This window comes from Cucumis sativus, chromosome 6 (genome assembly GCF_000004075.3).
Source record: "Cucumis sativus cultivar 9930 chromosome 6, Cucumber_9930_V3, whole genome shotgun sequence".
Classification (NCBI taxonomy): Eukaryota; Viridiplantae; Streptophyta; class Magnoliopsida; order Cucurbitales; family Cucurbitaceae; genus Cucumis; species Cucumis sativus.
In genome coordinates, this window is record NC_026660.2 from 420,527 (window position 1) to 444,670 (window position 24,144).

The 24,144-nt window shown below is 33.1% G+C and overlaps 4 protein-coding genes across 11 annotated transcripts; 2 read left to right on the forward strand and 2 right to left on the reverse strand.

The window, feature by feature from the left end:
• Positions 1–637: 637 nt before the first annotated feature.
• Positions 638–5,137, reverse strand: LOC101222788 (DExH-box ATP-dependent RNA helicase DExH18, mitochondrial). 5 transcript variants are annotated; one of them, XM_031887639.1, is made up of 4 exons: positions 5,002–5,125; positions 4,462–4,526; positions 1,897–4,314; positions 638–1,304 (listed from the first exon to the last, which is right to left on the reverse strand). In XM_031887639.1, exon 3 carries the CDS (start codon positions 4,289–4,291, stop codon positions 1,904–1,906), a length of 2,388 nt encoding a protein of 795 aa, XP_031743499.1. In that variant the 5' UTR covers positions 4,292–4,314; positions 4,462–4,526; positions 5,002–5,125; the 3' UTR covers positions 638–1,304; positions 1,897–1,903. The 5 variants fall into 5 exon arrangements, with proteins under 5 accessions (XP_031743499.1, XP_031743500.1, XP_011656343.1 ...); XM_031887640.1 differs by lacking the exon at positions 4,462–4,526 and adding an exon at positions 4,598–4,664; XM_011658041.2 differs by lacking the exon at positions 4,462–4,526 and having other exon boundaries at positions 5,002–5,137.
• A 1,529-nt stretch (positions 5,138–6,666) lies between these two features.
• LOC101221288 lies at positions 6,667–10,237 on the forward strand. 3 transcript variants are annotated; one of them, XM_031887264.1, is made up of 9 exons: positions 6,667–6,862; positions 7,095–7,175; positions 7,757–7,846; positions 7,950–8,116; positions 8,822–8,891; positions 9,015–9,130; positions 9,219–9,281; positions 9,465–9,541; positions 10,002–10,237. In XM_031887264.1, exons 1-9 carry the CDS (start codon positions 6,785–6,787, stop codon positions 10,100–10,102), a joined length of 843 nt encoding a protein of 280 aa, XP_031743124.1. In that variant the 5' UTR covers positions 6,667–6,784; the 3' UTR covers positions 10,103–10,237. The 3 variants fall into 3 exon arrangements, with proteins under 3 accessions (XP_031743124.1, XP_004138497.1, XP_031743125.1); XM_004138449.2 differs by having other exon boundaries at positions 9,015–9,094; XM_031887265.1 differs by lacking the exon at positions 9,219–9,281 and having other exon boundaries at positions 9,015–9,094.
• Positions 10,238–12,677: 2,440 nt separating this feature from the next.
• On the forward strand, positions 12,678–16,904 carry LOC101220896 (bifunctional L-3-cyanoalanine synthase/cysteine synthase 1, mitochondrial). The gene is made up of 10 exons (XM_004138447.3): positions 12,678–13,089; positions 14,231–14,340; positions 14,431–14,488; positions 14,564–14,827; positions 14,956–15,093; positions 15,176–15,227; positions 15,896–15,975; positions 16,113–16,172; positions 16,308–16,388; positions 16,566–16,904. Exons 1-10 carry the CDS (start codon positions 12,904–12,906, stop codon positions 16,662–16,664), a joined length of 1,128 nt encoding a protein of 375 aa, XP_004138495.1. The 5' UTR covers positions 12,678–12,903; the 3' UTR covers positions 16,665–16,904.
• Positions 16,905–17,646: 742 nt separating this feature from the next.
• LOC101222549 (AT-rich interactive domain-containing protein 1) lies at positions 17,647–24,144 on the reverse strand. 2 transcript variants are annotated; one of them, XM_004138538.3, is made up of 4 exons: positions 23,821–24,144; positions 23,092–23,331; positions 22,308–22,997; positions 17,647–19,025 (listed from the first exon to the last, which is right to left on the reverse strand). In XM_004138538.3, the coding sequence occupies exons 3-4, from the start codon at positions 22,737–22,739 to the stop codon at positions 18,270–18,272; spliced, it is 1,188 nt and encodes a 395-aa protein (XP_004138586.1). In that variant the 5' UTR covers positions 22,740–22,997; positions 23,092–23,331; positions 23,821–24,144; the 3' UTR covers positions 17,647–18,269. The 2 variants fall into 2 exon arrangements, with proteins under 2 accessions (XP_004138586.1, XP_011656344.1); XM_011658042.2 differs by having other exon boundaries at positions 22,308–23,331.

The following is a 24,144-nucleotide window of genomic DNA, read 5'->3' on the forward strand; positions in this document are numbered from 1 at the left end:
AGCAGCACCAAAAAGAATATGAATACCAACACTACTGATTTTGTAACACCTCAATAGTCATCAACATTTCAACGATCAAGTCAAAACGTGATTGTTTCAATCATCAACGAGTACAATATTGTCTCACCTTTGAAGACCTCAAATAATTTTATTTTAAAAATAGTTTTGTTAATAAAATAAAAAGATTACTATTTTATTTTTCAAACAAATTTTCCTTAACGACAAAAGAAACTCATGTGAGAATACACTTTAACCTAAAAATGCATTATCCATAAAAAAAGATGGAGTGATACAAATACTAAATCATAAGCATTCTTGTTCAATGTAGAATTTTATTACCAATGTCTTAACCAAGTTGTAACTTCCTTAAACTTAACCCACGAATAACTTTTACCGTACTACAATTCAACTAAAGACAATTAATAAGATCAAACAAATAATTTCTGATTAAAAATTTGATATAAACTTAGCCAACCTTTAGCTCAATTGACAATATTACGCATATAACAATCGATTTTACTCAAAAAAACATGTATGGTTGAAGCCTTGCATAAAATATATTTACATATTTATTGAACCATAGAAATCAACAACGATAAAAGTTATATAATAACAAATTGCATGCTAACATAAACAATAAGATCTTGCAACTCCAACGTGATTTATTAAATACAATGCAACAAAATAATAAACTCTATACAGAAATAATTAGAGTTTCTACCTACTGGTGAGTAAACAAGTTTTTCCCAATTGTATCCCAGAAATAGAACAAGTGGCAGAAAAGAAAAGAGTTGTGCCAAAGTATATGCATATACTAAAAATTGGAGAATGAAGGTGAAAATTTTGAAATAGTATGACTACTATTGTTGAGTATAATAGTTCTGAGTACGTTTCTTCCATCAGTTTTGTTTTGTGGCTTATAGCTTGCGTTCCAAAGCCTCTATGTTGTTAGAGATTAGATTGTGTCTGTCCCTCCCCCTTCTCGCTCAACTACAAGATCCTTTTTCGTGCTTTGAGTACAACGAACTCTACCATCCAAAGTAACACAGGCATTTCACGACAGGGGACTCGATTTTATTAATTGCAACTAATTTCTCTTTTTATATCTAAATCAAAATCTCAAGACTACAATTATGTATTTGGTTCTTGGATAAATCAAAATCGTCAAACACCTCGAACACACACAAAACTTTTCCAAACAAGAGTTGGAGAGGAGCACAGCATAAGCTAGGCTGAGACTAGCCGCTATTTTGCCTTTCTAAACCAAATCTGCGACATCTTCCTACCATAAGACAGCCACTATCCTGTGAGTTAAAATTGCATTGAGTCAGCATCAGTCTGGTGATATAAATGCAAGATTGAGCAGATTCACACTCCACCATGCAGATACCATTCAATCAAATATCAACCATGAAAACTGAAAAGGTAAGGTCTCGATAATGTGAAAACGAATTAAACGAGTAGTAGAAACTAATACAAGTCCATCACTAATAGACAGATTGAAGAAGTCTATCAACAATAATATTAGTGATACAAACTTATATAAGTCAATCAATGATAGAGGTTGATAAACGTCTATTAGTGTCTATCAATGCTAAAATTTCTTTAAGATTTCTCTAAGAAAGAGGGTTGTTTCACTCCCAAAAACAGTTTTTACATGTGTGGCACCAAATTATTTTGCACAGATGACCCAGGTTAGAAATGAAACACATGAAAGGAAATACTACTGCTTTGCCTTCAAAAAGAAAACCGAGGAGTAGCCAAATAACAAAAAAGCATGGAATCTTTTGAAAGGGAAAAAAATTCACTAAAAATAATGAAAAGAGACTAATGTTAAAAAACTTAATAATTTATTTTGTAGTTAAATAAAATTGGCATTTGAATGTAAATCCACACCTTAAATTTAAATAACTTGCTTCTCCTGCACCCAGACGGGAGACTTGTTATTTTCATGGCCTTCTTTGTCCCGAGGCTTGGGTTTCCCAGCTTGCCTTGATTCTGGTTTCCAATTAGCTTTTGTCAAAGATTGACCTAATAATTTAGCTATATCTGTTGCCATCACCTCAACCTTCTTAACATAGGGAAAAGTTTCTTCCTTGAAGTGTTGGGACAGCCAAAGATACATAGACAATACTTGATGCTTCGATTCAAGATCCAATAGCTCCGAATCACTCCGAGCAGAACCTTTTGGCATGCCCATTGCAATGCTCACAGGAACATTGTGACTATACGATGAAGCAAACCTCAAAAGATGGTACATTGCCTTCGGATCTCTAACATTAACAGGGGCAAAACAAAAGTTATAACGATCTTCTAGAGATAGTCCTGAGACCTTCTCCAACATGTTTGCAACTTTCTTTATATTGTCATGCCGACACAAAAAGTAAGAACCATCTAGTCGACAATTTTCACTAAATTTTTGCAATAGCTCGGCGAATGCAACTTTAGAGATTTGCCCTGCAAATAGCTCAACTTGTTCAAAGGAAGGAAACAGACCAATTTTCTTAACTTCATCGAAAGGTTGTTTCAAACATTCAATCAAGTAATCAAGATCATCCAAACAGAATGTGGTTGTAAGTCCATCAGGATAGCGACTTCCTCTGCGCCCTGCTCTCCCAGCAATCTGCTTAACCTGTGAAGCAGGAACAGGCACAATCTTGTCCCCATTGAACTTTGCAAGATTGTAAAACACGACTCTCCCAATATTAAGATTTAGACCCATTCCCACTGCATCACTAGCGACAAGCACATCAAATTCATTATCTTGATCGTTAAACAAACTTGCTTGATGTCTTCGAGTCTCCGGTGGTAAAGATCCATAAATAACACAACATCGATGCTTGGTGAATTTCTCAATCGCCAACTTAACCTCAAATATCTCCCTTCTTGAAAAGGCAACGATACAATCACCAGATCTAACATTTTTAAAATCACCCAAAAGTGTTTTAGCTTCAACAACCAATGGCTTAAACCTCTCATAGTGTTGTTCATGCAACTCATCACCAGTTTCGGAACAGATCTTTCGAACAACATTTAGAACACTAGGATCCCCACATAAGTGGATCTCATCAGCCTTCAATCCAAGCAAGGCCCTCGTCCATGCATATCCTCTACAAGGATCTGACATCATCTGAATCTCATCGATGACAGCAATCTCATATAGATCTTCTGTTGACACCATTTCAACTGTACAGGCGATATGACTAGAAAATGGTAGAAGCTTCTTTTCTTGACCTGTGAGAAGACTACAATAGACACCATGAGCATTCACCTTATCAAACACCTCCATGGCCAATAACCTAAGAGGACTGCAATAAATCCCTTTCTTTGCTTCCATAAACCTCTGCAAAGCATTGTAAGTTTTACCACTATTAGTTGGACCACAATGGTATATAATTTTACGCTTCATTGCTCGTGCAAATGGAAACCAGGTGTGTGGCTTAGTAAGATCAGCTGATTTAACCATACTTTGAAATCGCTTAATCTCATCTGGAAACTCTACTAAACAATATTCAACAAATATTGGAAAAAGGAATTTGACTGCATCATCTGAAGGACCAAGAAACACCAAATATTTGACAACGTCAGTAGAACATTTCTTAAGGAAAAAGTTTCGAAACTTACTGACAGCTGTTGGAAAAAATGACATGCCAATATAAATACCAAGAGCCTGATTGCTAGCCCAACCAGAATGGAGAAAGTAGTGAAATATCTCTTGAAGAATTAACCAATTAGAAAGTTCTACCTTTGAACCACCCATTTCAACACTACGAAGCTCACTGTATAGTTCAACAGGATCACATGATTTGATGGTCTCATAGTTCCTCAGTTTTGATGACCTTAGGTCACTGTCACCATTTTTTGAATCATCCACAATGGAACCACAAATACTATCCCCAATGCATCCATCCTCACCAGTAACCATCATCGAATCATTCTCAAAGCAAACATTCTTTCCAACATCTGCATCATACCCCCCAACTTCTACCACATTTGAACTGCTTACACCATTACCATCTTTGTTGTCTGCTTCGGGCCCCACAGGGATTGAGATTCGTCTTAAATTGAAACTACTAAAAACTCCAAACCTTGATCTCTGAGAAAGCAATCTAAACCAAACTTGGTTCACAGTGGTTGAGAAAGGACGCACTGGATTACTTTGGAGAATTTTATGATCATCATATTGTCCAACAGAATGTAACAATCGGTTCCCTGTAAAAATCCTAAACCGGGAGGCAGATTTTCTTGAAGAGGAAATCCTTAAGAGAGTAGTTGCAGGGCCTCTGAACATTGTTTAATTCCAAAATTGCCAATCTGGATAGAAAATTCAAATTTTCAAGACGTAAAAAAAAAAAAAAAAACCAAGACCAAATCAGCACTGCCATATTTCAAACACCAAAAGAAATATCTCGATTTCATAATCAAAAACTTTGATCTTAGGATCAAATGTCTCAATCTTACCACTTATCAGAAATCAAGGGTAGTGTGTATTTCACTTCTTGTTGACAGAATAAAAAGACCATATTCTTCGGTATGCCATACATGCAAACAGAACCAAAATAAGCTGGATAGAAATGTTGGGCTCATAACGTTGTACCTTAGAACATAACCCAAATTTGATTTCACGTTTTTTGACACTTTAAGCCCATTCCTAAATTTTGCTTCTTGAACAGAGAAAAAAAATACAAGAAGTTAAGCTAGTAAAATTATTTAAATAGTGACACAAACTCACTGAACATCGAACCACCAAATCAATTATAGTTCACAGTTAAGAAAACAGGGGAAATGCAAAAGTAACAAAATTTCGAATCAAACAAATTGAGAAAGATGGGAAACGGTAGAGAATATCAAATAAAAAGAATAAAAATGGGTACAGAGAGAGCACAAACCAAATAAATTACCAAGAAAAAAAATCGATTTTACCGATATGTTAAGGAGAAAGGAGAGTGGTATCGCGAGCGGATGGTGGTCCGGTGGACTGAGTATAATGTAAAACCTTACCTCTTTCTCCAGCTAGCTCTCTCCCCGTAGCTGCTCCTCCGCTTTCTATCTCGACGCCGACCGACGCACCCAGCAGCCGTGTTCTATGGAAACGTTTCGGCACAGCCCCGCCTCCTTTCTATTCTCTACATCTTTACAACTTTTTCCTTGTATAAAAAGACCGGTTTTAAGTATGGCTGTACAAACCGGTCCGGTCTAATCCTTTTTTTTTTCTTTTTTCCTTTTGCTTCTTTTTTTTCTTTTTTTTTTTTAAAAAAATCAGTTTATTAATTTAAAGGTTAATTGATCCATGCTATTTTGAGACTAAATTCTAAGTTTTAATTATATTCTTTATGGTTTGATAACAAAAATTTAACAGTGTTCGTTAGTCTAAATGATTTGATCATTTAAATTTAAATTCTAGCCGTAGATTATTTGAATTTAGTTTTAGTTTTCTCTAAATCACGGACATCAAAGTTGTAATTGAAGACTACGTTTTAACTTTTATTCTCACTTCACTACCTTAATAGGGCAAGAATCATCGGACAACTTTTTTGTGTTCTAATTTTGTGTAACATATAACAAAATGAATAAAAAAAATTGAGTAAGATAATGATAATTCATACTCGTCCATCTCTTAAATGAATAGGATAATTTTGAGTAAGATAAAAGGTATCTAAAATCTTTCACTTAAATACAAGAGATTAAAACGTAGGATAAGAAAGAGGAAAGAAATTAACTTGTTGTTCAACTTAGTAAAAATTCAATCTTCCTATTAATTTAATAACGAAGTAATATTAATATTTTTAAAAAATGATATAGAAGATGCCTAAAAATCTAATTTTTTTTAACTGAAGATAAAGTTGTGTAAAACATAATAGTGATCGAGTGCAACCATCTCAACTCGAAATCAATGAATCAAGCTAATAGTCATTCAATTATTAACTCATGAAGGGAGAATGGTATTCGTCAATCAACCAAACTAATCCATGAGTTTAACATGGCCATATTTTTGCAAAATAAAAGAAATCATTTATTGATATTGATATCAAAACTGCCCAAAGAAAAAACAAAATCATGCACAAACCAAGCTAACGGTAAACAAGTCTCTCCAATTGACACCTCTTCCCCATTTTGCAAGTCTCACATCGTGTCATATGAGTAGGTTTAATTCAACATGGAGGTCGTTTTTTTATAAGAATACACAACCTACACCGTTTTATACATATATTTGTTATCAAACTCATATATCAAAACATGTTAGACAAAGCACAATAAAAATATATATATATATATATATATTGTAAGAACTCATGCATCAAGTTGTATTAGAGTTTACTTGAAATACCACATTAAACTAGGTAATTGTCTTTACAAATCTATAAAGAACATAAAATTAGTTGGAAGTATGAATAAAAGCATCTATCAATACATTTAACACATTTTCAAATGCAAAAAGTTAAACACTAATTTAAAAATTAATGGTTAAATTTGATAAATTTATACTAAAGATAAAAAAAAAAAAAGGATCTATTAATCTCAACAATATATTAGCTTTAATTTATGGGAAAGGAAATGAAAGAGCAACACCCACTAGAAACGTGGCACATTATGATTGGAATTAGAGTAAAAAGAAGGGACCCACAAAGAAAGATATTTTTTCAAACGAGTTTCTTAGTTTACGATGGCGGGTAAGCGAGAAAGAGAAATAACAACAAAAAGTGAAAAAGGGAAAAGGAAAGAGAACAATTTGAGTCTTCTATCTATTATCCGAGCGATTGGTCGGTGAGAAGCCAAGAAGAAGATGGGGGATCTCTACGCTTTGGACTTCGATGGAGTTCTCTGCGATAGCTGCGGTGAAAGCTCTCTTTCTGCTGTTAAGGTTCTTCTCTCCCACTTTTCATTAATCTAAAACCACTAATTTCACTCAAAACGAGTTAATACGACTCTACTATGCTAATGGGTAATGATTCATTCAATTCAATGATGTGGGGTTCTGAGTTATGGATGGACTGGAGGCGTTTATTGTTTATTCTGCAATTGGATAGGCGTTCGAATGTAGACTGACTTGTTTTTCAAGAGGGTAATTTATGGGTTGATTGGTTGTGCTTTAGGCTGCCAAGGTAAGATGGCCTGGACTGTTCGATGAGGTGGAATCCAGTTTGGAGAATTGGATTGTGGATCAGATGTACACAGTGAGTCTGTTGTTTCCCTTTAATTGTTTCAATCTGTTTTTTTTTTTTCTTGATATTTTCTTAATCCAAAAGACGCTGAATCTATCTCTTATACAAGTATGTGAAAATATGTATAGTGGGTTTGATGCACATTTTGTTTTTTCGTTCTCTTATTAAAAATGATTCTGTATGTGTAGTCTGTAATTCAGAAATATTAAATTTTGTTGGTCAAAATTTGAAAACTTGAATAAAGGGGAAAAATGTTTCTATGTTTTAAATATAGTTCAGTCTTTTTAAAGATTGAAAGACATAAAAGCAAGTAAAAACAGCCCCGAAACAATTTTAAGACCACAAATAGAGAACTACCTTTTAAAACCCCTGAAACACCTCTCAGTTTTCGTTCTCATATCTACACCCAGCTTATAACCCTTGCTACTCATTGTCAGAAACCCTGCATACTTCATAGGCATACAAAAAACTTGTAATGTTTAAGGGTTATTTTTTCTTGTATTAAAGAGAGAGAAGCCTCAAGAAGTTTTATTAGCAGAAATAAGTTATCGATAAAACATCGTTAATATGACTAATATCCTGTAATGTGGTAGGTCCGCCCTGTGGTTGAAACTGGATATGAGAATTTATTGCTGGTGAGGTTGCTGTTGGAGATGAGATTACCCTCAATTAGGAAGTCTTCGGTGGGTATATTTGCCCACAGCTCTGCTTCAGTTTATAAAATCAATTCTGTTGACATTCTTAGGAAATATTGCGGACACTATATTTATTTTTTCAATTAGAAAGGTTGCAGAAGGGCTCACAGTTCATGGAATATTGGAGAATTGGTCAAAACTCAAACCAGTTATCATGGAAGAATGGGGAGAGAATAGAGATGCTCTCATTGACCTTTTTGGAAAGGTTAGAGATCAATGGATTGACGAGGACTTGGCAACTTGGATCGGTGCAAATAGGTACTTTGGACAGGCTTTTCAATTGGATTAAATATCTTACTTCAAAATAATGATGGTTAAAGCCACAATAGGAGTTTGAGCACTGCTTTTTTATAGCTTTTGTTTCCTTTATTTGTGGTCCAATATCTTTGTTGTCCAAATGACCTTCTTTAGCGAGGGGGAGGAAGGCTGAGGTGTTGGGAGTTAATGAATCTTTAAGCATTTAAAATTAACAAAAAAATTTAAGCTGAAGCCACGGAAGACACAACTATGGAAATGTTCGAGTCTCGTTCAATTACTTGCCTCAAGTATCTGTTATTCATCAAGAGGATGATACACGAGTCTTGCTACTCTTTTTTATGTAGTCATCACTTGCTTAACAGTATTCTAGAATAATTTCAGGCTTGTCCAGATGGGATAGTCCAAAAGTTAACTCCTACTCATGAAATCATGTTACTTTACCCAAAATGATATTTAATATATCCGAGCTCTTCTTGAAGCTTCACAGTAAGGAAATGTGAATTTTGAGTTCCAATTGTTCTAGCCTTTTCTTTTTCCTCCTGTTATATGAGTTGTGAGTGAATTAAATTATGTTGACTCCCTTCATTTCTCTCTAATGAGAGGATCGTATCGAGGAAATGAAAGGTCCTGACATATGGGCACTCACTCTTGGTCAAGACTGTCATACTGTCAATTATCATAGCATTTGCTTAACATCCTTTACAGATTTTATCCAGGTGTTTCTGATGCTCTGAAGTTCGCAAGCTCAAGGATATACATAGTTACCACAAAGCAGGTTTGGTCCACACCTGACCCGTATCTTTACGAAGGGTGACCAACCTTTTCAGGTTACAGAAAATTAGTTCACGGAAATGCACCTTCTCATCTCATATTGTACTCTTATCTTTTCTTGATGCAGGGTCGATTTGCCGATGCTCTACTACGTGAACTTGCTGGAGTGACCATACCTCCTGAAAGAATATATGGTCTAGGGACGGGGTTAGTACATTACTCCAGCGTAATCTTCACTAAAATGTAGTTTTTTGCCACAAAATGTATTTTGCCCTAACTTGTTTGACATATCATGAAAATCCATTCCCTCTTTTCTTCTCGATGATTTCAGCCCAAAGGTAGAAGTTTTAAAGATGCTTCAAAAGATGCCTGAGCACCAAGGATTGAAACTGCAGTAAGATATATGACATCACATTTTCACCCATTATTCATATCATTAGCCTTCATAACTGCCATTATAGATGTGTTACTCCCCCTGATTTTTTCTCTCCCTTTGACTAATTATCAAAAAGAAAGTGTTTGTATGTATGTGTGAGAGAGAGAAAACTAAGAATAGTTGTGCTTTGAATGTGGCCAGCTTTGTGGAAGATCGGTTGGCTACGCTAAAGAATGTCATCAAAGAGTCAGAATTAGATGGGTGGAATATATATCTGGGTACACCTCCTCCCTCTTTCAGTCTTTTCTTTTACACATTATTTTCTTCTCTGCTGTACCTGGTCCCTTTATTTTAATCCCTTCGTTCTTTTGAGAATGTTTTAGACGATGGGTAAGAATCCACTAAGCAGACGTATATAACCAAGAACAAAGGAATGACACTTACTGCCCCTCTAATTTATCCTAGATCTAAAAAATTACCATCCATTTCGATTGGCATCGTTTGTGAATAAAATAATTGAATTCTTAGCCAAAATTAAAAACAAAGATATGATTTTAAAAACTACTTTTTTTTCTTTCTTCACAACTTAGCTTGGTTTTTAAAAACATTAGTAAAAATAAATAACTGAGTTGGAAAGATTGTTTAAAAGTTTAATGTTCAAAAGCCAAATAACTGTCGGGCTAAAATCGGACGTGGGCATTCGTTTGGTGATCAATAATTTTGAGTTATTGCTAACAGTGGATTGGGGATATAACACACAAAAAGAGAGAGAAGAAGCAGCAGCGATTAAAAGGATTCAACTTCTTCAGCTATCTGATTTCAGTACCAAGCTCAAGTAACACTCTTCATTTTTCCCAGTTGACATTGATGTATCCTTTTTGCAGATGAATGCTATTCCTGATTATTTATCTAAGACATAATTTGAATTGATATTCATATTTAATAATTATATTTTCTTTTACCCTTTCTTATTCTATCATTCTAACAACTCTATCTCTACTTTAGTTAAGGTAATGAGTTATTCTACTCAAAATTTCTATCTCATTCGTGGTGGAAGGAAATTTAATATTTAATATTTTGTTTAGTTCAATAGGGGAGTGAAGGGATTTGTTCATCTGTGACCTTTTTGATCAATTATGTTATATTAGTTTAGCTTTGCTAGAGAGGATGGTTTTAGATTTAGAGTTTAACGTTTGAAACTTATAGTTTTGTTGGATAAACACACTGACTATAAGAAAATATACGTATGCTCTCCCAATCCATTTTCTAACATACCTTCCATAAACTTCTATACTTTCAAACACAGACAAATTTAATAAAGACTTAAAGATCTTGAATCTACTCAACTTTATACTCTTTATATAATGATACTAGTAGCTAGTTCATCTTATAGACCTAGGTACAAGTTCTAGTTCTTCAAAATTTATGGAACAACCATGACTTTTAAAACCATTTTCTTTAACTACTAAACTTATATTACATGCTTGAGGAGTTATGAAACAAAAACCATTCAGTGTGATAATATTGTCTCATTAAATCTGCAAGGAAAAGATGACGTTGAAGTTGTTAAATAAAATACCATACTAATTACTAATAACAAACTCGTTTCATAATAAAATGTAATACAAAGCAGTGAATGGGTTGTAAATGAAGTATTAACATGATAAAAACCCAACAAAAAACTTCACATGTGAGAGTCCACTCCACAGAACAATCCTAATCAAACTTGGAGTTTGCTGCAAATAGAGAAACAAACAACCAAAATTGACAAAAAGAAAAAGAAAAAAAAAGGGGAGAATGAAAAGGCAAAACAAAAGTACAAAATGAGAAAGTTTGGTCCTCTTTCAATCTTTTTCAATCCAATTTTGTAGCTTTGCTTTTCAGTACCCATTCTTGAACTCAAAGGCCAACCCCTTTCTCTCCCTCTTTCAACTCAAAAGTTTGGCTTTTCTTTTCTTCTTCTTCCTCCTTAGGAACACTCACAGATAGGGGTATGAAGAGAAATTTCTAAATCTGATTTTGTGATTTAGAACAATCTCTCTTAAACTAACTATTTCATTTGTGAAATTAAATTTATTTAAATAAAAAGGGGAAAGTAATGGATCAAATTGAAAGTTCACACCAACCTCAATCAAAGAACGCCATAGTTTTATTAACCAAATTAAACTTTCTTTGACCATTTGGTCTTCAAGAATCAGCGGCCATCACAACATACACTGAATGTGACGTTTAAAGAAATTACAAAAATGGTTTTGAATTGTTTAAGTAACAAGATTGAATTGATTTCCACAATCGGCTCTCTTCCCTGTTTTGTTTGAGAATGGAAAGAAAAAGTGTTTAAGGAAAAAATCTAAGAAAATAAGATTAGGACAAATAAAGTGTATAAAAATATATATCTATATACATATGGTAAAGCTCTATGGCCATCAGAGTGTGGGCCAACTCGTCTCCCCATTCATGCATCTTCTAAGTCCAAAGATTCCTTTCACTAAAGTTTCAAACCCAAATTCCGTATACTCTCTACCAATGGCAACTAAGATCAAATAATCATTCATGTATTAAAATAATAATAACATCATACATCAACTTTTATTATTGTATTTTAAAATCGTCATCTTTTAAATTTTGCTCTTGTATGTACATATATTATTTATAGATTTTAATCTACATATATTTAAGAACTGAACGTATAATTTACAATGTGTTATAGAGTATAGATTGAGTTGATAATAATACTTACAATTGTATTTTAGCATGAACATATTTGATTTAAAATTTGAGTTTAAGAAATATGTAATTATTTTAAATGATAAAATTATTTAAAATATAATATGATGTCATGTGATAGATGATATGTTATTGTATTTATAAATATGTTCATTTAGCTATGGTTGAAAACAACAAGAAAAAAAATACTTTTGGAGAATAATCTTTTTTGAGTGATTAAGTGTTAATTATCTATTCTTAATTTGTAGAATTAATAGAATTGTCATAATGTTCGAGCTAGCCTTCTACCTCACTTCCACTTTGTTACCGTCGACTATTATATATCGTCCTTTATCGAATGGCAACCACAAAATACATACTATCGAAACTTTTGACAACTATCTACAATGATCTCCACTAGTAACCAACTCCAACGACCACTACCAAGAACCAAACCATAAACATGAGTTAGAAACTTCGACAACCACCATCATCATCGACGACCATCTCCAATCACTAACACAAACTTCAACAGAGACAACTCAAACAACTTTATTAGTGGTTCGTATTTGTAATTAAAAACACTTATGATATATAGAGATGAAGCACTTTTTTTGAATCTTAGGGGTTTGTCTATTAAATCTTTGTTAATAACCGGTTTGGACCAAAACTTTCAAAATGAACAATTTTAATATATATATTAAACAGTTATATGAAATTGAGTGAAAAATAATAAAAAATAATGAACGAATTGTAAAGGGAGAGGCGGCAATGGCCAATGAGAGTGAGAGGATCTCTCCTCCAGTACAAAAAGCCCGAGAGCAATCGATTGAGTACCATCATTCCCTCTCCAATTTCATCTTCTTCTCTCTCCAATTTCATCTTCTTCTCTCTTAATTTCTCCTAACAAGCAGCGGTCCTGTAATCCACATCAATGGCCGCCGCTGCTTTGAGGACTTTGGTGAAGCAGAAGGCGGGGATTTCATCGGACGGTTGTTCGACGGTCAGGAAATTCTTCTCCACTCAAACAGTTTTTGAATCTTCTTCTTCTTTTGCTCAGAGACTTAGAGATCTGCCTAAGGATCTTCCTGGAACTAGTGTTAGACGAGATGCTGCTCATGTAAGTTCCTCGATTCTTCTTTCTTTTTACACTTGGATTCCTCTTTCAAATTGCTCGTTTATATCATTTTTACACTTTCGACCATCAACTCCGATTATTCTTTCTTCCATTTTGTTTCAAATTGGAATTTAGTTTTGTACTACCGTAGATTATTTTTTACTATAGAGAAAAAGTAAAAAGATATGGAAGAAATTTAAAAAAATAAAATAAAATAAATATAACAATTATTATTTATTAAAAAGAAGCAAGGTGATTCAATTAGTAAGCAAATTTTTTTTCTTAGTTCATTCAATTATTCTTAATTTTAGTCATTTGAAGTTAATTATTTCTCAGATTTAATTAAATAATAATAACTTTTACTTAGAAAAACACACCTTAAAAGCAAATCTACAAAAGTGAAAACTGCTCCTGCCTAAACTTATGCATATTTAAAAAAAAAAATTAATAATGAATTTAACCTTCCACCTTCCATATAGAACGTTGTATCAATTATTATTATCAAGTTAAGCTTATTTTCTCGGTTTGGTGTTATTTGATTCTTGTGACAAGATAATGTGTAATAAACTATAAAACAGAGTTTTTTTTTAATCTTATTTATTGGATCTATGTTTTGACTACATAACATTGAATTTTTTTTTTAAAAAAAGAGGTGACAGAGAAGTCTGATTTCGTTTTTAAATTCATTGAATTTAGAGAATATATCTCTTGTTATTCGTCAGAACCTAAGATTACTATTTTTTTATTTATTATTTTACTGTTTTTCAAATTTATGTTTGCTATTCTTTTTCCTATTTTTCTTACTATTGGTTTGTTAAGGAACATTTGGATTCTTAAGTAAAAACTAATTTTAATTTTGGCATAGTTTTTTAAAACATTAATAAAAAAGAACAACAAAACAAAACAAAACAAAGGAGCTTAAGGTGAAATGATGGGTGGAATAGTATACAGTTTAACTTTTGAAACAAAAAGAAAATTAAAGACTAAAAAGAGGTTGAGTCTTTTAAATTTAAAAACTACATAGACGTAATAGTAAAATTTAGAATAATATTGTCTAGAATTTAACCTTAGTATCTCAATGCCCATATCAGTAGATAAATTGTAATGTTGTTCTAAATCTTCATTTTCAAACTCAAATTGTCAGCTCATTGGGAAAACTCCATTGGTATATCTTAACAAAGTCACCGAGGGCTGTGGAGCTTACATAGCTGTTAAGCAAGAAATGATGCAGCCTACTTCCAGCATCAAAGACAGGTAGAGCCACTCTTTTCATAATGCATTCTCTTCTCAATATCTTTGATCGCTTTCATTTATATAATATGTTCTGTTTCCTTTTGTCATCAGACCGGCCTTCGCGATGATCAATGATGCTGAAAAGAAAGGCCTGATTACTCCTGGAAAGGTCAGCTTTATCAACTCATAGACTACAAAATTTTACTAAAAATTTTTCTTTTCTGAACTTTGTTTTACGATATAGACGACTTTAATTGAGCCAACGTCGGGAAATATGGGCATCAGTATGGCATTTATGGCTACCCTGAAAGGCTACAAAATGGTTCTAACCATGCCTTCTTATACAAGCTTGGAGAGGAGAGTTACAATGAGAGCATTTGGAGCTGAGTTGATTTTAACGGATCCAACTAAAGGCATGGGAGGTACTGTCAAAAAGGCTTATGATCTTTTGGAATCCACACCTGATGGTTTCATGCTCCAACAATTCGCGAACCCTGCCAATACTCAGGTACCTAACAAAGTCCATTTTCCTTAGTTAATTTCTAGGCAGTTCTTCGAAAGCACGACGAAAAGGCGCTGGTAGATATATGGTTGACCTGAAGATGGGTTTTTTCATTAAAAAAATTGAACTAACAGGTGCATTTTGAAACCACTGGGCCTGAGATTTGGGAAGATACAAATGGACAAGTTGACATTTTTGTGATGGGAATAGGCAGTGGAGGGACTGTCTCTGGAGTAGGACAGTATTTGAAATCCCGAAATCCCAATGTTAAGGTATGTGATTATGTGATGAAGTTTTGGTGAACATAGATTAGAGTTTCTTATTAATGGTTGATGTTTTGGTTCATTACTGAAGATTTATGGAGTGGAGCCTGCTGAAAGTAATGTACTGAATGGCGGTAAACCAGGTATGATCACAATGGTTTTTCAAGAAAAAGTTTCCGACTTCTTTTAAAAATGGGTTAAGAAATCAGCAATCAAAAATAGAAAAATAATTGATTCATAGATTTATGTGGTTCACTACCAGTGTTAGCTGTGACCATGACAAAAGGAGAGAGCAATTTTATTATTAAATAGAAAAAAATCAAATTATAAATAAAGAAACAGATCTAGGATTAGAGAGTTTACACAGTGCACTCCACTACACTACGTAAATAAAACAAATACGAAAACAACCCCTTATATTTGAAGTCATTTGAAGTGCCAAATAAGTCATTCCAACAAAATGCCCTGTTTATACTAATCCAAAAAGTGTGGAAGCTTTCGTCTAGATAGCGTATCCATGCTGATTACATTAACTGTGAAAAATAGACATGAAATCTAATATAGGCCATGTTTTTGAAGAAATTCCTTTCTTGTGTAAAGACATTTAAAAAGGAGACGCTTTGTTTCCATATGCCCGAATTCATGTTCTAATTTTTCAGAAAACAACATGTCATTGGATTGTATCATGTCGTGTCCGTGCTTCTATTGTGATCAATGGAAAATTCTCTATTGTGGCTCTTATCAATTTTCATTGATTGCTACCTGAGTGGTAAAGAAAACTGATGGGGCCTGGTGTTGTCAATTGGATTAGGTCCTCATCATATTACAGGCAATGGGGTTGGATTCAAGCCAGACATATTGGATATGGATGTTATGGACAAAGTTCTTGAAGTAAGTTACTAAAGTTTGAAAATATGTTAGTCAAGGGCCCCTCGATAATGATTTTATTCTTACTTTTTACATTCTTCATATATTCTTTTCTCCTTAAAATTACAAATTTACGTATTCTAAAAAAATTTACTTGCCAGGTAAGTAGTGATGATGCTGTAAACATGGCTAGGGAACTAGCAGTAAAGGAAGGACTAATGGTAAAAAACCAAGCACTAAACTTTTCCCTTTTCCCTTTTAGAATCATACTATAAACTCTTAAAAACCAACTTTTTGGCATCATTTCCCTCTTTTGGTTTACGATTATTAGAGCTTCAATTTTCTGGTTGGTTCAGGTGGGAATATCATCCGGAGCCAATACCGTTGCTGCGCTCAGGCTTGCGAAATTACCCGAAAACAAAGGCAAACTTATTGTGGTAAGAAAAGAAAAGGCAAAAAATATCATTCCCTTCCTGCTTTCTTAAACAATCTGTAGAGATAAATGTATATAGGCTAAGATGATCATAACCAGTTGTGAATATTTTTATAAAGATGACCGAATGGATATCGGAATAAGAAGACGGTATAACTTTGTTGTTTGGTTGCATTTTCAGACGGTTCATCCAAGTTTTGGGGAGAGATATTTGTCATCTGTTCTGTTCCAAGAACTAAGAAATGAAGCTGAGAACATGCAACCAGTCTCAGTTGATTGAGTCAATTATGGTTATTGACTTTAATGGTTTCCATATCATGGGGAAATTACATATTCATCCAAGCTTATGTTAGATGAAAGTCTTGTGGTTCATCTTGTATTGCTTGAATAGTTCTCTAGAAAGGCGCTGTGAGATATGTCTCTTGTAAGTTGTAATCTCTATAGACCAATAATGTGAAATGGCAAAGGTTCAATTCCTCAACTTTGAAAGTGTGTGTGATATATGTGTTTGAATTTTCAATTTTGCTCCTAATTTGATTCTATAACTTCAAAAATCTCTAATAATATTTTTACCTCTCAATTTTGTATTGTAGATTTGTAAAAAATGAGTTGATTTATCATATTAAAATTTTTTAAATGAAACTTCCCTTTTTGGTTCTTAATTTTTAGTTTTTAAAAAATAGATGTGTTTAGCAATTCATTCCCATTTTTTGTTTTCAAAACAATAAATTGTTTTGTAAATTAAAAAAAAATTAAAAAAAAAACCAAAATCTAAAATGTTTACCAAATGAGACCTTGACGGATTTTGTATTTTATAAATTTGTGAAATAAAAATGTTCATATGTAAATTTTAAATTTAGTTCATACATAATAGTTTATTGCTGATTTTTAAAAATAAATTATTACATTTTAACATTTTTACCTTTTAATTTTAAAAACAGCTTCTACTTGAAACTATCTTTTTCTATAAAAATTATTATTGAAAATATAAAAACTAAAATTCAATCCATACAAAAAACTCGAAAATATATAGTTTAAAAATAATATTTTTACATTGAGAGATAAAAAAAAGGTCCTTAGAAAATCAACTTTTAAATTTTAATTTTGAAATCCTATCATCTAAATGAAGAACTAATCAATTAATTTTTGTAAACATTAGCTAACATAAAAACGTTGTGAAAATGTGAAACCAACTAAAAAAAGAAATTTGTACAAATACTTCTTACATGCTTAGGAAAATTGTAAAAAATAGAACACAAAAATTGAAGTCCAAAATCATTTATAACCAACTCAACCATATTCTATACCTCAAATGCTCCCTAATTAAGCACCCTATAAGACCCGAACATCACATGTCTTCAAAAAAATCCAAAACCACCATAGGGTTTATACTGTGATTATAATATTTTTAAAGGGTGAGATGATGCTTGTACGTCTTTTCACATGTCAACATCAGCGACAGCGAATATACAAAGATGAAACTTTAGAATGAACAGAATAGCATCCCCTTCGCAACTAGATCTATTTGCCTTCTTTATGAGGGCCTTGCGACCAAGATCCTTATCATTTCTAGGAGACAAATTCTAGCAAAACAATTCATCAACACTTCAATTTGATCCAAACCGAACAACATAACCCAATACCAAAATTGCTTGAGCCTCTGAATTCAGCTCGTTAATGTAACAATGACTCGGTAAATCATGATGCCTCCATCCCCTTAGCTCTCCATTTAGCCATAGGCTACAACTGTAGCTTTCCATGTAACATCACAAAAGAATTTTCCATATCCCACTTGACAAAAATGATTAATCAAAAATGCAGATTTCCAAAATCAGAATCAACATTGGTACTCTGTCAAAATCTGTTTTCAAGCGATACCCCAAGCTTATCGTGGCTTCTTAGGAGAGTAGAAAATGGAGCCAGATGAATTATGCACTTCGTTTCCAAATCCATTGGTTGCAGTTCCGGATTCTGATTCCTCATCACTATTGATTTCATTTGGCGTAACTCGATTTTGGTGTCCTCTACGACGCAAAAGAAAGACATTATAGTAGTAGCCAACAAGATCTGCCTTGCTCCTAGAAGGAAATGACTCAATGATATCTTCCCAATAAGATATCCCAAGGGACGGAGGGTTTGATGACACTATGTCCTCGAATTTTTTCTCATCGTCCACCGTCCAAGCAAATGTAACTTCTTCCCCCATCTTATCAAATCTCCATTGAAGAAACGCGTCGCCCAACTCAAGCTTCAATTTGTGCCTTTTCTCAGAAACGTGAAATTGGACACAGCCAACCGAATTGGGGTCCATGCACCCACAAGGATCTCGCCTTCCTCTTCCAATGGGATCCCTTTCAACTAGATATCTGTTCCTTCCTTTCTTCAAGGGCCAGTCTTGGGTTCCCAACCACTTTAAATCACTCTTGGATATCACACCATTCCATTCCGGGACTCGAGCTTGATAATCTGACCCCAGAGGAACGGGCTTGTAATCATCTAATGAATCTGTAGGAGACGAATCACTTGCTTTAGAAACAGGTTCTTGAGAAAGATCCTTTTTATCCAAGCTTAATCTCTTCCTAAGATTGTAAATCGGAGCTGTATCATCATCGTACATACAAGGATGCATCTTCTGGTTTTTCTGCAATAGAGAAGATAAATTGAACCAAATAATAATAAAGACTTTCAAGCTAAAGTAATAGAAATGATGTGGTCAACTAGGAAGGAGAATAAATAGATGAGAAATAGTAATCTGATCATTATGTTGTTTACATCTGTTAAATCCTTTTTTTAAAAAGAACATATATGTACATTAATCAATTTTACCTATATAGAAATATTAACTTTTTGTTTCATTTATTCTTCCTTTCCTTCGAATTTAATTCGTTTCTATACACAGTATAATAAAATTTCAAACATATTGATGCAATAAGAAATTATTTAAACTCAACATCAATAAAGGAACTAATATAAGTTCTAAATTTTAGGGCACAAAAATGATTTTAATCTTATTTTGATCCCTAACTTCCACAATCATTTGCTTTCATTTTCTTGTAGTCAATTCTTTCATCTGCTTTCATTGTCTTGCTGTCAATATTTTTTGGTCCCTAGACTTTGCATACTATCTTTTCTTTATCGTTGTTTAATTTCTATGATGTAAAACACCTCTCATATGTAGTACACTTATAAAATTTAGTGTTAGTACTAGAAATAGAGCCTAAGATTAGAAAATTAACAAGGAAAAAAATCTTAGTTAAAAAACCAAAAATAGAGTAGGGTGAAGAATAACGATTTAATTATCAATTTATGGTTTATGGTAAAGTTAGTATACATTCTCAATTGCACAGTTCATGAAGGGCATTCTCCAAATTATGAAATCTCGAGTTCTTCAATGGTTGGAATCAAAATAAGGCAAGGATAAAACTTAAAGAGATAAAATGGTCAACTTTTCTTTAACGACCTTTGTAGCTAGTAGCTACTATGAATGAAAGATTATTTTTAGTTGGTATTAGCTTTTGTGATAGCGATAGATTGCTATTTAACTAAACTTTGGGTGCTTTTAAATCTCCTCAATTTTGAGGCTACATTTAGATATTTTAATGGTTGGATAGAAATATTTTTAGTCTAGATTACAAACCATTGTGGATATAGTGGTAAAAATAAAATAAATGACTAAGAGATCATGAGCTCGATCCATGATGACCACTACCAAAGTATAATATCTTGTAAGATTCCATGACATCTAAATGATGTAGGGTTAGGTTGGTTATCTCTGTCGAGGTGCATATAAATTGATCCAAAACACCGATGGGTATCAAAATGAATTCTTAGTCTAGATTAGGTTTTCTAGTTTTTTTGTTCTCCTTTTTAAAGTAACTGAAAATATATATTTTTTAAAAAAAAGGTAAAAAAACGAAGAGAGAGAGAGCTAGGGGAGGGATGAGCAACCCCTCTCCCAACAAAAACTAATAAAGCATCGGCTTCCAATTTTGTAGAATTGGACCTAGGCTATAATTACAAAATAATATTTTGTGCTTCAAGGCACCAAAGAAAAAAAAATAGAATTAGAGTTTGTTTACCAGTTGAATTTCACATAATTAAGGCAGAAATCAAACAATAAGAGCTAGTTATGAGATTCTTCAAACCATAAGAACGATTAAGTTTTAAAACCACAAAGCTTTCTCCAAAATCATAGGGATCAATTTTCCAATTTAATCAATATATTACCAGTTGCTTTGTAAAAAGAAAATCTAATTAAATTTTACAAATTCACTCTGTTAACATGGGGAGAATCTAAGGGTGTCCTGTGTTTCGTTTAATTTTTCAAGTATTTAATTTTAAAAATAGAAAACATTGAAATATTTAGCAAAATAGATTTTGAAACACTTTCAAAGTTTATTTTAAATAGTTTTTATAGTAGATATTGACTACTTACCTAAAAACTAATTTCCTATCAAGTTTTCTAAGCACCAAAATGTAGTACCATGAGATTAGTTGAGGTGGACTTAAGTTGACCAGAAAATTCATATATATAAAAAACGGTTTTAAATAAAAATGTTTTTTCTTTTTTAATTTTAGCAACCATTCAAAATAAATTTTAAAATATTTTTAAAGTTTATTTTAAACAAATTTTTCTAGTGAACATTGACCACTTACCTAAAAATTAATTTTCTACTAGTTTTCTTGACATCAAAATATTGTAGAGTCGGACAGGTTGTCCCATGAGATTAGTCGAGGTGTACTTAAGTTGACTAGTACACCCACATATATTAAAAAAAGTTTTATAAAAAGCGTTTTAAATAAAAATGTTTTGAAAAACATTTTTTTTTCTAGTGAATCAAATAATCCCTAAATGTTAATCATAGTTATACTTTGGTATTTTATTTAACGTAGATGATGTTAATCATAGTTATACTTTGGTATTTTATTTAATGTAGATGATGCATGTCCTTCCGGGTTAACTTGACAATTTTGGATATCTGATAAAATCTTAAGAATTTGTAAATATCACACTGTAGCTACTATTCTATTTCGTGTTTCTAAAAAACAGGCTACTATTCTACATTTCTTAGGGTAAAATAATTCCAAATTAATGATGTTTTTTTCTGCTTAGTGTTTCTACTAAAGTACTTCCTCTCAGAGTACTAAAATCATTCATGCATCTGCAATCACCCAACCTAGAAAATGTTCTCAATGCATTTTTTATACTCTTAAGAACATTTTCAAGCACACTCTGACTAGTGACTACAAGCAGATCAAAAATAAAAAATAGCGGCTGAAGCTTCAAGCTATTGACCACAACAGAACAAGGCTAAATGAAATCGATGTCTTAAATAGTTTAATTTTCTTCTTAATAAGGGAACCACTATTTTAAACAGCTAATCCTCCACGTATCTTCTTAAGAAGACATAATTATCAGAATTGATAAGATGGATTCTTTAGTTTTATTTACACACAGACACAAGGTCATGGAACCATAAGCAACATAAAGAAAGACCACTGCAGAAGTTCCTAAAAACTAAAGAGGATCATAACATTAAAAACTAGCACGATAGATATTATGGCAGATAAAGAAAAAAAAATTACTACAGTGATTCAGCGATAAATTCTAAAGATTAAGTCTTAGCTCCATTTTGGCTTTCACAATGAGGATCTTCAGTTTACAATGACAAGAACATTATTTAAGATGTAAATATATACTAATCAAAATGCATGGTATGAAAATCATTTCAAGATGGACTGATAATATGAAAAACAAAACAAGACTAAAGCAGCCTAAAAACTACCACAATCAGCTTTATCATGAGACAAACTTCATACATGCACAGAGATAGACATTTTTTTATCACCACGTCATGCAAATCAACAATTTTAAATGAGTAAAGATCTAAATGCAAACAACATGAGCATGTATGTAAAGTACCTGCATGAAAGATTGTTCGCTACTTGAATCAACTTGTCTTTTCAAGAACATTTCCTCTCGAACCACCAAAACCTGTTTCCAAATCTCTTCATTTCCATATGATTTCCATTTTGACTTTTCTGGTAATGAGGATATTGAGGGATCGCAAGGGTTTCTTGCAATACCTTTAAGCCAATCAAGCAATCCCAACATTGGTTCCTGCTTACTCTTCTCCTGGACAACATTTGTTTCCTTGACGAAAGGTGGATCAATAATTTGTACATCCCCATTTTCAGTATTGCAATGTTCAATATCCTTGAATTTCTTGCTTCTGCGAGGAAATACATCCCCACTCTTCATCCTATCACTCTTCATATCAAATATTCGCTTGGAAAAATCTGAAATGGAATTGTCGTCAAAGGCAATACAATTCATGAACTCATCTGACAACATGATTGCCGTTCTCTTTTGGTTTCAACCCAACTCTCAACCATATTACGAGACACTACCACTCCTTTCGCTTAATTTTCATACAAGAAGTCCTAGTTGCTAGCTCCATTCCTGCCCCACCGTCCAAGCACTACAACACACAAGTCAAACCTAGATGTAATCGAGAACCCCTGAACTCAGCAGCCTTCTTCCAATTCCTGTCTTGTAACATCCAAAGTTCAAACTGCAGAGTCTCTTTTTCACACAACTTTCCCCAGCTCTCTGAATCCAAATACTTGAGTTAAAGTAACTTCAAAAAAGAAGAACACTCATTCCCAATCAAGAATCTAACAAAGTCAATTCAAAACAACCTCACCCTTTTATCTGTCAGAATCACTATGTCCTTAGCCAAATCGACGAAGAAATAAAGAACAAGCACCGTTGATGTGGAACAGAAGGAAAAAAAGAGAACCCAAGCAAGCTTTCGAAAAGGATATCAAACAGATCTTCAACACTACGACCTATTAAAACAAATCCAAGCGATACCCATTTCGTTCAATCTACTTCGCAGCACCTTGGTAATCTAATTCAGACTCATCAGCAAACATCCAACATCCTGCCATAAATTGGAATTCAAACCCTAAAAATCAGATGCAATACTAAAAAAAAAAACGAACCCCAGGTAATAAAATTTCGAGAAGACGAAAAGACATGACACAAATCAGGTGGATGAAAAGAACAACCACTTGGTAACCACATATTGGACTATCATCAATTGGGTTTCGACGATCAATGTTTTGGCGGGAAAACAAGATTGATCTAGGGTTTATTTTTGAAAACAAAAAGTTAAATATCCAATCCATCCCGCCATTGGCGTCATATTTGCAGATATATTGAAATGTCATTATACAATACAAGAGACAAAAAAGCGAAGATGAAGTATTTCTACTTCCGTCCCTTGACCATAATAAGAGAGTAGAATTCAAAGTGTATGAAGAAAATACAGAGACCCCAATTCAATACAGGGAAAAAGAAGGAATATACCGCCATTTTTAATGGTGATTGGAAGAGCGAAAAAAGAAAAATAAAAGAAAAATAAAGGTACCTGTTAATAATTGTGTTTGTGTGTGTGTGTGTGTTTTTGGTTTTGGAAGGAAGCGTTTTCTACGCAACTCTGTCTACTACTTCTACTACTAATCTACCGCCACACATCCTTTAAGTTTTGGCTTTGGCTTTGGTTTTGCCTTTTGGTTTTGGTTGGTCCTTCTCTCTCTCTCTCTCTCTCTCATTTGGCCATTTTTTCTTATAATGTTCTCCCCTTTTTATAAGGTTTATTTTATGAGGATCTTGGAAAAGATAAAGAAAGATTGGAATTTTGGAAGGATTTTTAGTTTCTAAACCAAAAAAGAAATAGTGATTTTTTTTTAGG

Coding starts and splice junctions, on each gene's coding strand:
- LOC101222788 (XM_011658041.2), bottom strand. CDS start 4,291: ATGTTCAGAGGCCCTGCAACTACTCTCTTAAGGATTTCCTCTTCAAGA.
- LOC101221288 (XM_031887264.1), top strand. CDS start 6,785: ATGGGGGATCTCTACGCTTTGGACTTCGATGGAGTTCTCTGCGATAGC. Junction 7,847..7,949: donor CCTCAATTAGGAAGTCTTCG/GTGGGTATATTT, acceptor TCAATTAGAAAG/GTTGCAGAAGGGCTCACAGT. Junction 9,282..9,464: donor CACCAAGGATTGAAACTGCA/GTAAGATATATG, acceptor GAATGTGGCCAG/CTTTGTGGAAGATCGGTTGG.
- LOC101220896 (XM_004138447.3), top strand. CDS start 12,904: ATGGCCGCCGCTGCTTTGAGGACTTTGGTGAAGCAGAAGGCGGGGATT. Junction 15,228..15,895: donor ACTGAATGGCGGTAAACCAG/GTATGATCACAA, acceptor CAATTGGATTAG/GTCCTCATCATATTACAGGC. Junction 16,173..16,307: donor CAGTAAAGGAAGGACTAATG/GTAAAAAACCAA, acceptor TGGTTGGTTCAG/GTGGGAATATCATCCGGAGC.
- LOC101222549 (XM_004138538.3), bottom strand. CDS start 22,739: ATGTTGTCAGATGAGTTCATGAATTGTATTGCCTTTGACGACAATTCC. Junction 19,026..22,307: donor GCGAACAATCTTTCATGCAG/GTACTTTACATA, acceptor TCTCTATTGCAG/AAAAACCAGAAGATGCATCC.